Source organism: Cygnus olor, chromosome 11 (genome assembly GCF_009769625.2).
Source record: "Cygnus olor isolate bCygOlo1 chromosome 11, bCygOlo1.pri.v2, whole genome shotgun sequence".
Taxonomy (NCBI): Eukaryota; Metazoa; Chordata; class Aves; order Anseriformes; family Anatidae; genus Cygnus; species Cygnus olor.
This window is the reverse complement of record NC_049179.1, coordinates 15705258-15719305: the sequence shown is the minus strand read 5'-3', so window position 1 is coordinate 15719305 and position 14048 is coordinate 15705258. Positions and strand designations below refer to the sequence as shown.

Below are 14048 nucleotides of genomic sequence, written 5' to 3'. Positions count from 1 at the left end.
GTATCGATGTGAACTCCTCCCACCCTTCCCGAGAGGAATGAGAATTACCTGTCATAATAATCTCGGTGGCCTCTGTGGTCTCGGTCACTGTTGTACTGTTCATAGGGCCTCTTGCGGGAGAGGTTATTTGGTCTGTAGTTCCCAGAGCTTCGGTGGGGGTCTCCACGAGATCGCCGGTCCCCATAGTGGTGGTCCTTGTACCAGTGCTGCTCGTATTGGTGGTGCCGCTCCCCACCCCACACCTGGTTGCTGTTGCCGCCGTAGTTGAACTTTCGATCTCTCTGCCAGTCTCCCCTGTCTGCAATGAGGAAAGCATTAATTAAATGTCATTTATACTTTAGGTTAAGCCCATTACTTCCTTGTTGAATCCTCAGAGAAATTAGAACTATTACCATTGGAACTTTCTCCTCCCTAAGCTATGTGGACCCCATTTTATTCTTTTAATTCCTTTACCATTATTCTATCAAATCTTACTCTGTCCAATTCTTAAACTTTTGACCACTCCATCATCACGTTTTCTAGTCCAGCAATAAGTACAGTGAAAAAACGTGTTCCATCTCCTCACCTTTAAACCTGACCAGCCACAAATCCTGGAATTATTTGTGTCCAAGAGCAAACAGCCTGTAGGTTAAGAGGGATGGTTTCCTCTGGTTCCCCAGGGCTCACCTGTGTTGCTGAAATGCCTCTTGTTGGGATGGCCGTAGTTGTCACGGGGGTGCCCGTGCATCTGCTGCGGGGCGTGGGAAGGGGGCAGGTGGAGCTTCTGGGAATGAGGATTGTGAGGCACGTGGGACTGGGACATCACAGAATCGCGGCTGGAGCCTGAAGGCTCTGGGCGGAACGGCTTCTTCATGCTGGACATGTCCTCCTTCTTCTTCTGCTCCTGCAAGGGGCGAGAGAGGGTTACAGCTCAGCTGCTCTTCCACCAGAAGACTCAGACTACATGAGCGATGGCCCAATCTGTCGGGCTCTGGGTTGGTCTGGAGATTCCCCAGGCTGTAGGCCACCACCTCGTCCTGAGGGCTTTGTCAATCAGCTGTGCCCAAGCGTGGGCAAGAGCAACAAATTTTAAAGAGAGCAACCAAACTAGAGGAAAGGCACTTGAGATCTCACCTCCTCTTCCTGTGATCTTTTCTTATGAGCCATCTTGTAGAGTTTGTGCAGTTTTCTGGCATCAAATTCTGTGAACTTTGACACAAATATCCATAGGTTCCTGGAAGGACATAAATTTTTTCTGTCAGTTGCTACATGAGCTGTTCAACTGCTATCTGCTCTCAAACCAACATTAAATCAGTTCTACCCTCCCTGGAAAAAAGAGTTTCATTCCAGCTCAGGACAGGGTGTTTCAGGAGAGTTAGAACCAAGCCCTTAGAAGTAAAATAAAGGATTTTGCACTGGTTTCTCTAAACTAGCTCTGAAATTAGTTTAAATGAAACCGCACAACTTGCGGACAAAACCCTCACCTGAGACTGGTCAAGGACCGAGTGGGCTACAAAACATGAGATTTCTCTTTTAAAAGCATGTTAAATAAGAGGCAATTGGCACGCTCATCCACATAAAACACAGCAGCCTCCAACTGTCATTTTTAAATATCACAGATCAGCCAGAGAAAACAAAACGATCCCTCACCTTCTCCATAGCTTGATAAGATCCTGGTCAGTGTAGGCTTTAAGGCACTCAGAGATGCGGTCCCCAATTTTTAGGAGGCAGTTGCGTGTGTGCTCCAGCTGTTCTTGAACCGTCAGTCCCTTATCAGGCTTATCTAGTTGCTTCAGAGCTTTTTTCACTGGTCTCATCCTTTCCTTGCACTTGTAAAAGCAACAGAAAGCAGAAAGTGATTCACTTGGCACAGTGCTCTGCACTGCTCCCTTGTTAATCAGACAGAGCTGAAAGAAGTTTAATAGCATGAGATATTAGCTTTATCTGGCCATTAGGCAAGGAGAAATCAGCTATGAAAACAGCAATTTGTTAGACATGCTGCAGAACATAATCAGGAAAAGATGAGTCTTTCCATCTCCGCTCTTCCCCCAGCCTTTTAGAAGCAAAGGATTTGGTTTGCAAACAGTAAACGCACGCAGGCTGCTCTTGCACTGAGTCTAGGGCAGGCAGGGAAGCAAAACCAAGCATCGACATGCTGAACGAACAGCCCCAGCTGAAGGAGTGCTCTCAGGAGCACTGTCCACCCTGGTCTGTGTTCGCTTCCATCTATTGCTTTTACTAGAACTGGGAGACGTGAGGTGAAAGCACCTCCTTTTTCTGCTGCGTGCATCAGCACTTTGCACAGACAGTAAATCAGATAGGTTTCTACTGCCTGACTGGACCTTTCATGCACCGTGGAGGGAAAATAAAATAAAACAAATAAATAAAGATAACACAGGACCTACAGGGAATACACACATTTGAAATTACAGAACTGTTTTCTTAAATATGATATTTCAGCATTTCCCTATGCAAGTCAGGCGAAGGAGCATCTGCCATGACAACTTTCACTAAAAGGCTATTTTTACAACAAGCCTTGCAGGCACGTTTGCTGCGAGAGCATTTACACAGCTAGGGAAGAGCTCACAGCTCAGACAACTCCGTACCAACTACACCATACAAGGTCACCCTCAAAACCCTCCTGTGTTTCGCTGCCTAGAACAGTTCCAGTGGCTCCTTGGCTCCTATGGCAGAGAGACCGCCACATAAGGCTGCAAGATCATCTGTAACCCGGGGCTGTCAAACGACTGGTGGCAACTTGCCAGCTGAAGAAGAGAGCCCTTCTGCATGCTTTGTTGACGTGGTGCCCTCCTGTGCCCTGGTTGGCATCCCTTGGCAGAGAGAGAGGGGACAAACGTGTGTGCAAACACCAAGCTGAATGTTGAAGAGAGCTATCTGAACCCTTTAGCAGCGCAATTGTGTGGTGAGAATTGGGAGTTGAAGAGCTTTGAAATTTCTTCCAGCTGATGTGCTATGTACAGCAGCCAGCTGGTGGGCAAGTGGACAACTCCAGGACAGGGTTGTTCTGCCATGCTGTCAGACCAGCCAGAGGAAATTGCTGTGGGGCACTATGAAGAGGTTCTCTCCCTGCCAAAGTGGGACATGGATCAGTGCTGTGCAGACACCTCGACACCTAAAACGCATCCTCGCAAGCACAAGCAAACCCTGGCTGCCTTAGCAGGGGCCTCTGCAACCGCCATCCAGATTCCCAAGGAAAATACTCACTATGCTGAATGTTTCTTGGTCCAGATCGTCGTCCTCGTCTTCTCCAATGGGGACTGGTTCACTCCCCGCTGTAATGTGGACGGGACCTTGCGATCTCTTCCCTTTACTTCCAGATTTGGCTTCACCACCTTTAGGCTTTACAAGGAGAAATTATGCACATCACATGATGAGCCAGACTGACGGATCCCCAGCGATCCAACTAACAACCTCCACACTATTGATACTGGCAGTTATTAAACCCTGGGCACCGCTCCTACAACTTTCCTCCCAAGATCTCCAACTGTTTTGCTGTAATGCCTCTGTTTAGCTTTATGTCATCCCTGAGGGAGCAGAGGGAAGTCAGAGAGCCAACGTTTTGGACATGGTTATACTCATGGAGAGAAAAAACAGCACTGAAGACTTGGAAGAGAGGTTAAGCTGAAGAATATAAGCCCCTTGCAGAGGACAGAGCTCAGAGAAGTCTCATGTCTATGAAAACTTGCAACTTCATGAAATTCAGGAGGGCTGGAAAAGGAATAAGGTCTTGCCCCACAGTGCTTCGCTGACATCTCTTCACACAGGCCCTTTAACGAATCACAGGACTTACAGCTTGCCCTTCTGCTCAGAGACTTTCCTATGTCTTAAACTGCTCCTGAGAATACTTCTTACCTTCTCTTTCTTGTCTTTTGTCTTCTTCTTCTCTTTATCACTTTCCTTTTCTTTCTTAGTGCTTGTCTGTTTTTCTTTGTTCTCCTTGTTCTCTTTCTTCTTCTGTTTCTTTTTCACTGGGCTCTTTTCCAAGCCGTCCTCCTAGAAAATCAGACCACAGTCTAAGTTGGAGTCCCTCAACCTCACATAAATGCTCTTCCCCAAAACATGCATCCTTCAAAAGCAATCGTTTGTTGAGGCTCATCCAAATTTGCCCTCACACCTCTTTAACCAGACAGCAAGACTGGCACTGCAGTCCACCCAACTTTGAACAAAAGGGCATAAAAATTATACAAGCCCCAGTCTGTAACTATCTGGCAAACTGCAGATAAGCACTGCTTTCCTCTGCCAGTTGTGCTGGAGAACGCTCAGTCCATAAGGTAGATACTGATCAGAACACGAACAAAAAGCTTCAGACTACCAGCCAAACCACTCAATGACAGAAGGCTTTCTAAGCAACAGCATGACCTTGGTAGACTCCAGCTTCACCACTGGCTGATGTACTGAAAAGCAGAGGGAAACAATTCTTCTTTCTCTCCTTTATAAGGGCAACAGACTTTGTCCTGAGACAACCTTTCCTCCAAGTCAGTATGTGGATGTGTGTGGCCGTTCTAGCATCCTCCCAAAACATTTACGGCACTAACCTAGAAGAGTGGGTGGGAAAGGTCCTTCTTTCACCCCACAGCTGTATATATGTTTTTGTAAGTTTGCCAGCCTCCTGTGGGAACGCATTCTATAGCTCCCCTTAACTCCACAGGGCATTTGCCAGGGGTGCTTCTCAAGTTGAGTCTCTGTAGTGGCAATATAGCTCAAGGAAACCTGGAAAAGCCACTATCCACCTTGACTCACCTTGACTTCACCCTCTTCTGACTGGTTGTCTGAGTGCCGAGGAGAGGAGAGTTCGTTCCCATGCTCATCCTTGACTTTGGGAGCCTTGTTCTCTTTCTTTACTCGTGGTTTCCTCTTCTTTAGCTTGCCCTGGAGGAAAGACAGAACAAGTCAGAGCAAGCAAATAACTACAGGTGCTTGCTCGAGGCGTCCTCCTTCTCCTGAACATCTCGCAAACAGCTGCAGGTCCTGCAGGGTGCCAGGAAGCCTGAAGAGCCGCAGGAAAGCCTGGTGGGCCCCATATGAAATTAGATAATCAAATTGCAGCCAGCTAGAGGAATTGCCTGTGAGATTTGAGAGGTCAAGGGGGCATCTCAAGCATCTACAGACTGGTGCATACGGAACAATGACAATGAGGTGACAGGGCCAAAGCTCCCTGATTCCCCCTGTCAACACATATGTCATGGATATTTAACAGAGCGCATCACGGTGCAACTTCCAGGTGGGAGAAAAGGAAGGCCAAATATATTTTAAGACAATTTATTCTAAGTTAATTTATGTCCTGTCTGAATAGCTTGAAGCGCTTCTTGCTGGGAATTGAGGGAGTTTTCAGCACCCAGCCTTGTCTATTCCATCATTTTTCAAAAAAACTTTCATAAATTGTAGCAGTTTTCCCCTCTCAGAAATTGCGTAAAGAAAAGAGCATGAGGTCCCCTGCTTTCCCTCAGTGGCTTGCACACTCAACTTGCACAGTCTGTTTGTAAGTGACCAAGTTGAAAATTCAACATGTGAATAAAGTCATACTGGAGACCTTCAGCAAGTATAATAATTAATAACTTGTCCCCCATTGATTATCATTTCAGTATCACAGTGCAATCAGACAACAGACAAGTCCACATTCTCTCACCTAGAAGACACTCAGTGACCTGGCATCACAGGCTGTCTCGCCTCCCACCACCAACCAAGCACTCGTCCTGAAAACCCCAGAATCAAGCAGCCTTATCTCACCTCTTCCCCATCTTTCATGTTTTCTTTCTTGTCCAGGTCCTTCTTCAGCAGTTTCAGTAGATAATCAACTCGGGTCTGGAGCTGTTTTCCCTGAGGTTTCTTATCTGTCTCAACAGGTAGGATCTTTGATAAAGAAGAAAAAAAAATACACCCACATGCACCTATCAAACCTTGGTAGAAGAGAGACACTATCAGCAGTCCCTCCAGATCCAGCAAATGGTTGGAGATGCTGCACCTCCTGGGGTGCACAGGAAGGTTCACGCATTTCTTCCAACCTGTGCACCCACACAGACTCTCCCTCTCTAGCCATACGCAAAGCTCCAAGCAAGAATCCCTCCCCCTTGACCTTTTGCAAGGTAAAAGGACCACTGCTCTCTAAATTCTCTAGGATCTTTCTTAAATTAGGTGGAGGGAGCAAAATATATTTGGGATCTTGCATTGCGACATTGAGTCCATTCTCCTTGATGCACCAGATTTGCTTGTGACAGCCTTGTCACAGCAGCCTTGTACCCTCTGGTAGCTTGAGACATTGGTACAGCGATGGTAGAGAAGAATTTTTATTGGAAAACGAGGCTGCAAGGTACGACTTTGTGGAGGAAGCATAGCAGCTTGCCAGCTAAGGTTACCTTTTTATTTCATTGGAACTTGGGTGGCGTGTCTCAGGCAATGAGAAAATTGCCTTTCTGAACTTCATGTAGGAGGGCTCCCAACCACAGTCTGATCTTTGCTAAAAGCACTCGGGGGAATGTCATGGGAATGCAGCATATTGGCAGCCAAGCAGATGTACAGTCCCAGTGTTCCTCAGCCTGATGCTGCAGTCCACCCTCCTTCCACTGTGCTGACACAATGGATAGCGGCTTATTTTTAACCTGGATCATTTCAGCATGGCCCCCATAAACAGCTCTTATGGGAATGACTGAGGAACAGAGGAACTAAATGGAGGCTTTCCAGCTGGCTTTGCTGCCAGAGCCAGTCGTGTAACTATACCCTCAAAGCTAACACAGACCAGTCTTGACATAAGCAGCGTCAAATCTGTGAAAAATTATTTCCACACAGAACTCAAGCTCAGCTTCTTGTGAGATGCTCAAGGAAATATCAAGTCACGATTATGCAATGCACCCTCTATACCGTGCATGTAACCACATATGTCAGCATTACTGTTTTCTTCCTGCGGCACTTCAGTGTGGTGCATATGGTACCGTTCAGAGAAAATTTACTGCCAATCAAATGAGACAACTCTGCTTTCCATCAAGCATGCAGCATTCCGCGGAGGTCAGTGTTTTCCTCATTATTATTTATTATTATTTTTGGAGTGGTTACAAACATAAACATCTGTTTCTGGAGCAAATCAAACATGTTCTCTATGAAGACCGTAATGGACCCAATGCAAGTAACATGTAAAGCAACCTACCTTATCAGATAACTTCAACTCCGGATCTGTTTTAATTAGTTCCCAGTTTCCATAACCATGCTCGTAAATTCCCACTAACAAGCGAGAATCCTCTTCCACTCCCCAGTCTACATCAAAATGGGCAGCTTTGACACGGCACGTCAGGCGGTACCTGAAGGCATTTCAAACATGAGCTACTTTTAATGCTGCAGGGAGGTAAAGCAAATCCACATATCTAGGCTAGTCTCTTTTCACCACAAAATCCAAATTCCCTGAGCCTCTTTCTGCCACTGCCTGCTTAACTATTCAAACTCACTTCTTTCTTTCCTCTGGGTCTGCGGGGATGGATTTGTGCAGCATTTCAAACTCCTCTTCATGCTGGATGATGGATTTCACATTGACTTGGACACCAGAGATCTTGATAGTAGGACCTCTTCTTTTCCCAGGTCCTTTCCCTGCTCAATAATAAAACACAACAACTAAGAGAACTCTTACAGGAAGAATGTTTAGGTAAAGAAAAAAAATGTCAGACATGCAGAGATCAACACCTTGCTCCAGATTCCTAAGGCCATCTGCTGAGGTAGGCCCCCAAAATTAGTTAACTTTCACTAATTCACTTAGATCTGCAACCCAAACATCTCCCAGTACATCATCATGATCTTAAAAATACATCTAAGTACACTGAAGCAGTTGCTTCAGTAGTTCTGTTCACCTAGAGCAGGCAGATACCCCCTGCTTCAAGTACCAATGGCACAGAACAGCCACACATCAAGCGTGACACCAGCTCCAGATCCAGCTCCACCATGGAGTACACAGCACATGTTTGATTCCCAGTCCCTGAAGCAGTTAAAATACGATCCATCTGCATTGGGACCCAGCATTAAATAAGCTGATGACTTCAGCTTCGCCCCAGGAAAACTCATGTTCAGCAGAAGCTAACAGACCCAAATTGCACTTTCCAGATTGAGCAGAAGGTTCATGGATTTCTCTCTGCTGGTAAAAACTGCCTGGCAGAGATGGGATGACTTGAGACCTTGCTTATTTTTCTTGCCTTTGCAATGTGGCACACCACCCCATCCAGCAAGGGAGTGCCTTGCTTTCATCAGCTCCACAAAGCACCACCAAAAACATTATAACAGCAGCAAACGACTCTCTTACCTTCACTTGGATTTTCTTTCAGCTGCTCCTCGTATTCTTGCATTGCTGACACACAGCTGTTGTGGATGAGCTCCCCTAACCGCTTCAGGTCAGCTACAGACTTATCCACCAGCTCCGCATCCCGGGCGATGCACTCCAGCCTGGAAAAAGGGAAAAAAAATTGTAAGTTTTGTATCTGATGCAGCATTTCTCCTCCCGGTCATTCTCTGAGCAATTGTTTCACAGCTTTCAATAGTCAATGAGCGCCGTGTATGTGCAGAGCTGGTGCAGGTAATGCAGTTTTAGTCTTTTTTTGGGTCTGATAACTGCACCACAGTGCAGATGCAGTATAACTGACCCAATCCTTTGGATTTTTTAGTCTTAAAGCAAAAGTGAGAACTTCTCAGGCACAACTGACTGTCCGGCGTGCTTTACGCCCTCTCAGTGCTGTCTCAGTGACATTCAGTGCTCAGGAGCTGCCATCTGCTGTCCCTCTTGCCTGGCTGAGGTTCATAACGCCAAGGCCCATACGCAAGCCTTGTGTTTCCCAACCAAAGAGTACAACCAGCTGAAAAAACAGTCATTTCTCAGACAACACACGCAGGGATTCCTGCCTCAGCTCCGAGCCCTCAGTGAGGGCTCCAGCTTTCCAGATCCACCACACACGCTTGTCTCCCTTTTCCCCTCACTTGTGCTGGGGCACAGCACCAGGGCTCTGCAGACCCAGGCTTGGGGATAGCGTGTGCCTCTCTCCCTTCAAGAGGCATGCAGCAGTGAGAGAAACATCCTCCAAATTCAAACTTGAAACCAATATGCATGGAGAAGCTCAAGAAGCATTTTGGGTAGTGTTTGCTGTTCAGAGAGCTGCTCCCTTTCCTCTCAAGGCAGAGCAGAAATTCCCCGAGGGCCAGGATCTGCCAGCAGGATGATGCTGTGCACAGCCCAGCACCACCACCGCTGCCCCAGCTGCTTTTTGGCCAATGTTTATCAGTGCCCACCAACTGAGCCATGAAGGACCGTACGGCAGTGTTTGGGTTGCGGAGCACATGACAGCAAACTTATCAGGATTGGTGCTGTGCGGGGAGGTTTTGTCAAACACCAACAGCAGCGGGTGCATGGCAGTGCTTACAAACACAACGTTGCCCCCAGGGTAACTCTCTGAAGCAAATCCAGGCTGGGACTTACCGTTCAAGAGGCAGTCCAAACTTCTTGTAAGCCTTGATAAACCTAAGCAAAAAAAAAAAAAAAAAAGAAAAAGAAAAGAGGAACTAAAGCAACTGCCATAAAAATGGGTCCAATATCACAAATACACTTGAACATATTAATTACAGCCTGCCACATTATCAACCTCACATTCCACTCTGATTAGCTAAGCATCACTCAGGACTGGGAAGCTTCATCCATTAACCCTCACAAAGAGTTTTGTGACCTCGGCTGGAGAAGAACACGACGTTATTATGAATGTTGGATGTTTGACAGATGAGGAAAAAAAAAAAGAGGAGAAACATAACTGTAGCGTAAAGAAAAATTAGAAGAAAGCATTGGCTCACACCATATTGGTAATTATTAACTTCATTTTCCAAGGAGAAAAGAGGCATTAAATCAATGTCATTAGTAATTTCAAGCTCAGGCTATAAGTAACAACCTGTCACAGAAGAGCCAAATGTAGTGCAATGCGTCACAGAGCCTTGCAGACAAGGATTGTTATTTATTTTTATTTCTTATTTTTTATTGTGAAAATCGCTGCCATTACTAACACACAACTTCAAGGCAAGAGTCAGACATCACTGCTGCAACTGAACAGGGATTTGTGCTGGAGTAGACCCAAAGGCTTCAACTACAGAATATTTTAAAATGAGTTAATTTTTTCCCTTCTCTTTTTCGTTGTGCACTCTTTCAGCCTCTTTCTGCTACAGCACTTTAACCTAAATGGCTGCTACAGTCACGTTGCAACACCTTCTTCTTCTTCTATGGTTTCAGGGCTGGATATGGGGCAGCTACCACAATGCAAAAAGTTTGACCATCTCCTATATAAAAACGCATTTCTCAGAGACAGAGGCAAGGAAAACTCACAAACCCTTTTCCATCTTTGGCTGAACCTCTGGGCAGAGCCTTAAGACAAAAGCCTGAGGGAAAGGCTCAAAAATGAGAAGAAAATACAAGAAGAAAAGAATACTTTGGAATTCAGCCCCCAGCTGACTTCTGGAACACAGTGCAGAGAGGATATACTACTGCTCTGATTGACTGGACCACTGCTTCTCATGGGGTTATTTTGCCAGACAGAGCTTGCCTTTAACTTCAACTTAAATTGTCAAGACTACAGCCAGAAAAATATCGGGAAGGCCAGAGCCTTTGGCTTCTCCAGCTCCATCTCATGGCACCTAAAATCTCATGTGTAATATGGAATTAGCTCAATCCACTCAGCCCTGCTGCGCAGTTACAAGGATTAATTTTAGGAAGGTACCAGTTTCACTGCTGATAATCTAGCCTATTTTGGCCAGACGTGAATGTTAAAGTCAGCAGCAAACTGAATTATACAAAAGTGCAGAAGCTGTCCCAAAGAGACAGCTTCACCTAAACCACCTATGTGCTTATAGCTGAATATCTCCTGGATTAACTTGGGCTTTTCTACACCTGCATGGGGTTTCTGTATTTTTGTAAGCTGTCTCTTGTGCTCACACTGACCTCCGGATTTCAGCATCAGTAAATCCTTCCACGGTATCTTTTCTAACACTCCGAGGACGTCCCCTGCGCTTTGGTCTCTTCTCGTCATCGGTGTCATCAGTCTCGCTTTCTGATCCAGATGATCTCTGAAGCCTTCTCTTAGTTTCCGCATCTGATTCACTGTCATTCGTTTGTGCCTGCATGCAGCAGAAAGACAGCACTACAGTTAACAACTGCTAATCTGCTAATCTTTTCCATCCCTCTCCTGCACTGGCACTATTTCTTGTTGAGACTGAAACACCTCAGCATCTCTTCCTGAAGATGCAGAAGCCCATGTAATCAAACCAGACTGGGTACACACACTCTTGCAGTTTCTGGCTAGCTAAGTCTCCAGTGCTCATCCTCTCTTTACAGTCTTTACAGTTTCACAACTGCATTTTGATTTACTGAAGCATAAGACACGCTAAAACACATTGATTTTCTGTGGTTTTTTGCCACAGTTCCTAAGGCTCCTTTATAGCTGGGGTGTTTTAAAGACAAGGAGACCTCAGAAGTAATCTGCAATCATCAGATACGAATTATCCTTCTGTTTAATTTTCACTTAAAAACTTCCCCAGCTTATCCCAGAGAACAGTTAATAACACTCAAAGTCCCAAATCCCAACAGAGTTTCTTTGCACAACCTGCTCCCTGTTGGATTTGGGTAGATCGCATCACCTAAAAACGAACTTGGGATGACAGTATCTCTTTTTGCCTGCAAGAGCCACATTTAGGCAAGAATAGTGCAGGGAGCTCTGGAGCCCAAGGGAAAGCAGCAGCCTGGAAATGACGTAAACCACAGAAGATCTGCATTATACAGTTGGTTATTTTTCCCTATGCTCACTACAGGTTCTCTTTGCTTACACAGCATGAGTTGTACCAAACCCAATATAGGCTTTCAGACTGCATTATGAACCGTGGGCCCAATGCATGATGCCAACACGAAACCAACGTGCTGTCTCTGTGGGTTGCTCCTAACCAGCTTCAGAGAAGGGGAAGAAGCACTCAGATGGCAGGAAAGCTTCCTCTTGAGCACTGCCTTTGCCAGCTCTGGCCTCCAGCCTCTCGGCTCCTCGAGATGTGCTGTACCTTTTTAGTCGAGCTACGGATGCGAGGCAGCATGTAGATTTCCTCCAATTCTTTCTGCCTTTCTTCCTCCTCCACCTTTTTCCTCTGCTCCTCTGGAATGATATCGTCCCAGTCCTTCTGGGACCGCTCGTCCAGCTCCATCTCTTCCTCCTCCATGGTTGCAAAGTTGGCCACCTTTTATAAGCAAAGGAACACTTTTAGAAATTCCCACCCCTGGCAGGAATACCCCAGAGCTGTCTGCTAAGGCTCAGCTTCTTCTCCATAGGAATTTTGCCAACATTTCCATGATTACTATATAATTGATCCCTATGTCACTACATTCCTGGTTCTTTGCCATGTGTTTGGGCTAACAGCTCTTGAGGAAGTACGTGCAGCTTAAAAAGTACTGCTGAGCCTCACAAAGTTATCGGGTTTGTTTCCAAATTTGGTAAGTTCTGCATTTTATTCACAGCCTTCATGACCACTTAAAAGGAAACGAATACCTACACATCTGCCCAGCTACCAAACCCAGACAGCCCCTCAGAAAAGTGCTTTTTACAGGTCACTTCTCACCGGGCCTGATTTGTCCTGTCCACCACTGACCTCATCTCCGTGGCAAGACGTGGGGACTCACGTTTTGGCACCCCACTGCAGAGCCCAGGGTCTGTACCTTGAACTGCGAGAGAAGCTCGTCGGTGGCACTGGTGGACACTTCGTTCTCTCGTGTTTCAGCCAAACGCAAAATCTCGTCGATGTCCATCTCCTACCAGTCAGAAAGAAACAGCGATAAAGCGGAGGGGGCCGAGCGCAGGAAGAAACGAGAGGCTTTGAGAATAGACTGTGGGGTGCAAGAGCTAAATAGGGATTGTGCTGATACGAGCTAAATGAAGTGCAAATATCTGCAAGGTGTCATCACCCAGGGCAGGGATGAACTATCTCAAGTGGTACAAGAGAGTATAAATGCAGGTGATAGAATAAAAGGAACATCAAGGCTGAGCAGCAGGGGAAATTTCCAGGCAGTGAGATGTATCAGCTGTTTCCCTCAGGGGAAGCTCTGCTACTTGGGCCGTTAAGAGAATTGGTCAGAGCACTCAGTAAGAAACTGCCAAGCAACGCCACGCTGAGAAGGGAGGGAGTGACCTATTCGACTTCATTGCTGACTCCAGCATCTCTATGCGAACAAACCAAAAAAAGCAGGCTGGAGAGATGCTCAGAGGAGGCAGGGAGAGAAGCCCTCATTAGGCCGTGCTATAGCCAGCTCGTGAATCCCAGGGAGCTGAGGGGCTCTCTTGGTGACCATTCCTCCAGCAAGGAGGCCCTTCTCAGCCCTCATCCCCATCCCAGAGCTCTCTTCCTTCAGTTTCCTGGGACTCACAGGCTCCCTATTCACCAACCTGCTCTCGTGCACAGGGCAAGTACGAAGAGGGAGCAGTCAGAGAGGGATTACCAACAGCGATGTTATTTCAATTTCAAACTACCTGAGGCTCTGACTCTTCCCCTTCAAGCTCCTTGAAGAGATCTTCAGCTCCAAATTTCAGAATAGCCGTCAGCTCTTCTTTGTTGAACGGATTTGAACTGCAAGCAGAAAAGAGAATGCAGAAGGGTTTGGAGCTGTTAACTCAGCTTTGTCACAGCACAAAACCATACCAAAGTTACTCCTAATTAAAGCAAGAAGCAAGCTTTCTCCCCAGCACTAAAAAGAAGCCTTTTTATTCATCTTTTCTGCTCTGGCATGGACATCTACTGTTAGAGGAAAAACCTCCGTCTATTGAGGGGAATTGGGAAGAGTCTGAGGTCGCTGCAGCTGTTCCCTGATACCACCAACAGCTTTTCTCAGACCAGGAAGATCTCCGGTAGAAAAACTGAAGGAAAAAGAGGCAATGCCTTTCAATCTCTGATTATCTTTATCCTATGTGTCCAAATTAATGACTGCATGAGCCAAATTAGTAGAAGGTGCCTTAATTTGTTAGTGGAAGGTGCCTTTATTTATTAGTGGAAGCTCTCTTCTCCCCCATACCCTATCA

The 14048-nt window shown here is 46.2% G+C and overlaps 1 protein-coding gene across 17 annotated transcripts in view; it reads right to left on the bottom strand.

Annotated features, from left to right (window-relative positions):
- The window catches only part of CHD2 (chromodomain helicase DNA binding protein 2), a 96916-nt gene that overhangs the window by 3800 nt on the left and 79068 nt on the right, over window positions 1–14048 (bottom strand). For all 17 annotated transcript variants that reach the window (XM_040569964.1, XM_040569965.1, XM_040569968.1 and 14 more), the window contains 16 exons: window positions 13503–13599; window positions 12695–12787; window positions 12046–12219; window positions 10940–11115; window positions 9440–9481; window positions 8276–8415; window positions 7434–7572; window positions 7139–7289; window positions 5728–5850; window positions 4741–4869; window positions 3853–3993; window positions 3205–3339; window positions 1630–1808; window positions 1114–1213; window positions 667–883; window positions 49–298 (listed from right to left, as the gene is read on the bottom strand). In XM_040569964.1, the coding sequence (XP_040425898.1) occupies window positions 49–298; window positions 667–883; window positions 1114–1213; window positions 1630–1808; window positions 3205–3339; window positions 3853–3993; window positions 4741–4869; window positions 5728–5850; window positions 7139–7289; window positions 7434–7572; window positions 8276–8415; window positions 9440–9481; window positions 10940–11115; window positions 12046–12219; window positions 12695–12787; window positions 13503–13599 (2286 nt within the window). The remainder of the gene's footprint in view (window positions 1–48; window positions 299–666; window positions 884–1113; window positions 1214–1629; window positions 1809–3204; window positions 3340–3852; window positions 3994–4740; window positions 4870–5727; window positions 5851–7138; window positions 7290–7433; window positions 7573–8275; window positions 8416–9439; window positions 9482–10939; window positions 11116–12045; window positions 12220–12694; window positions 12788–13502; window positions 13600–14048) is intronic.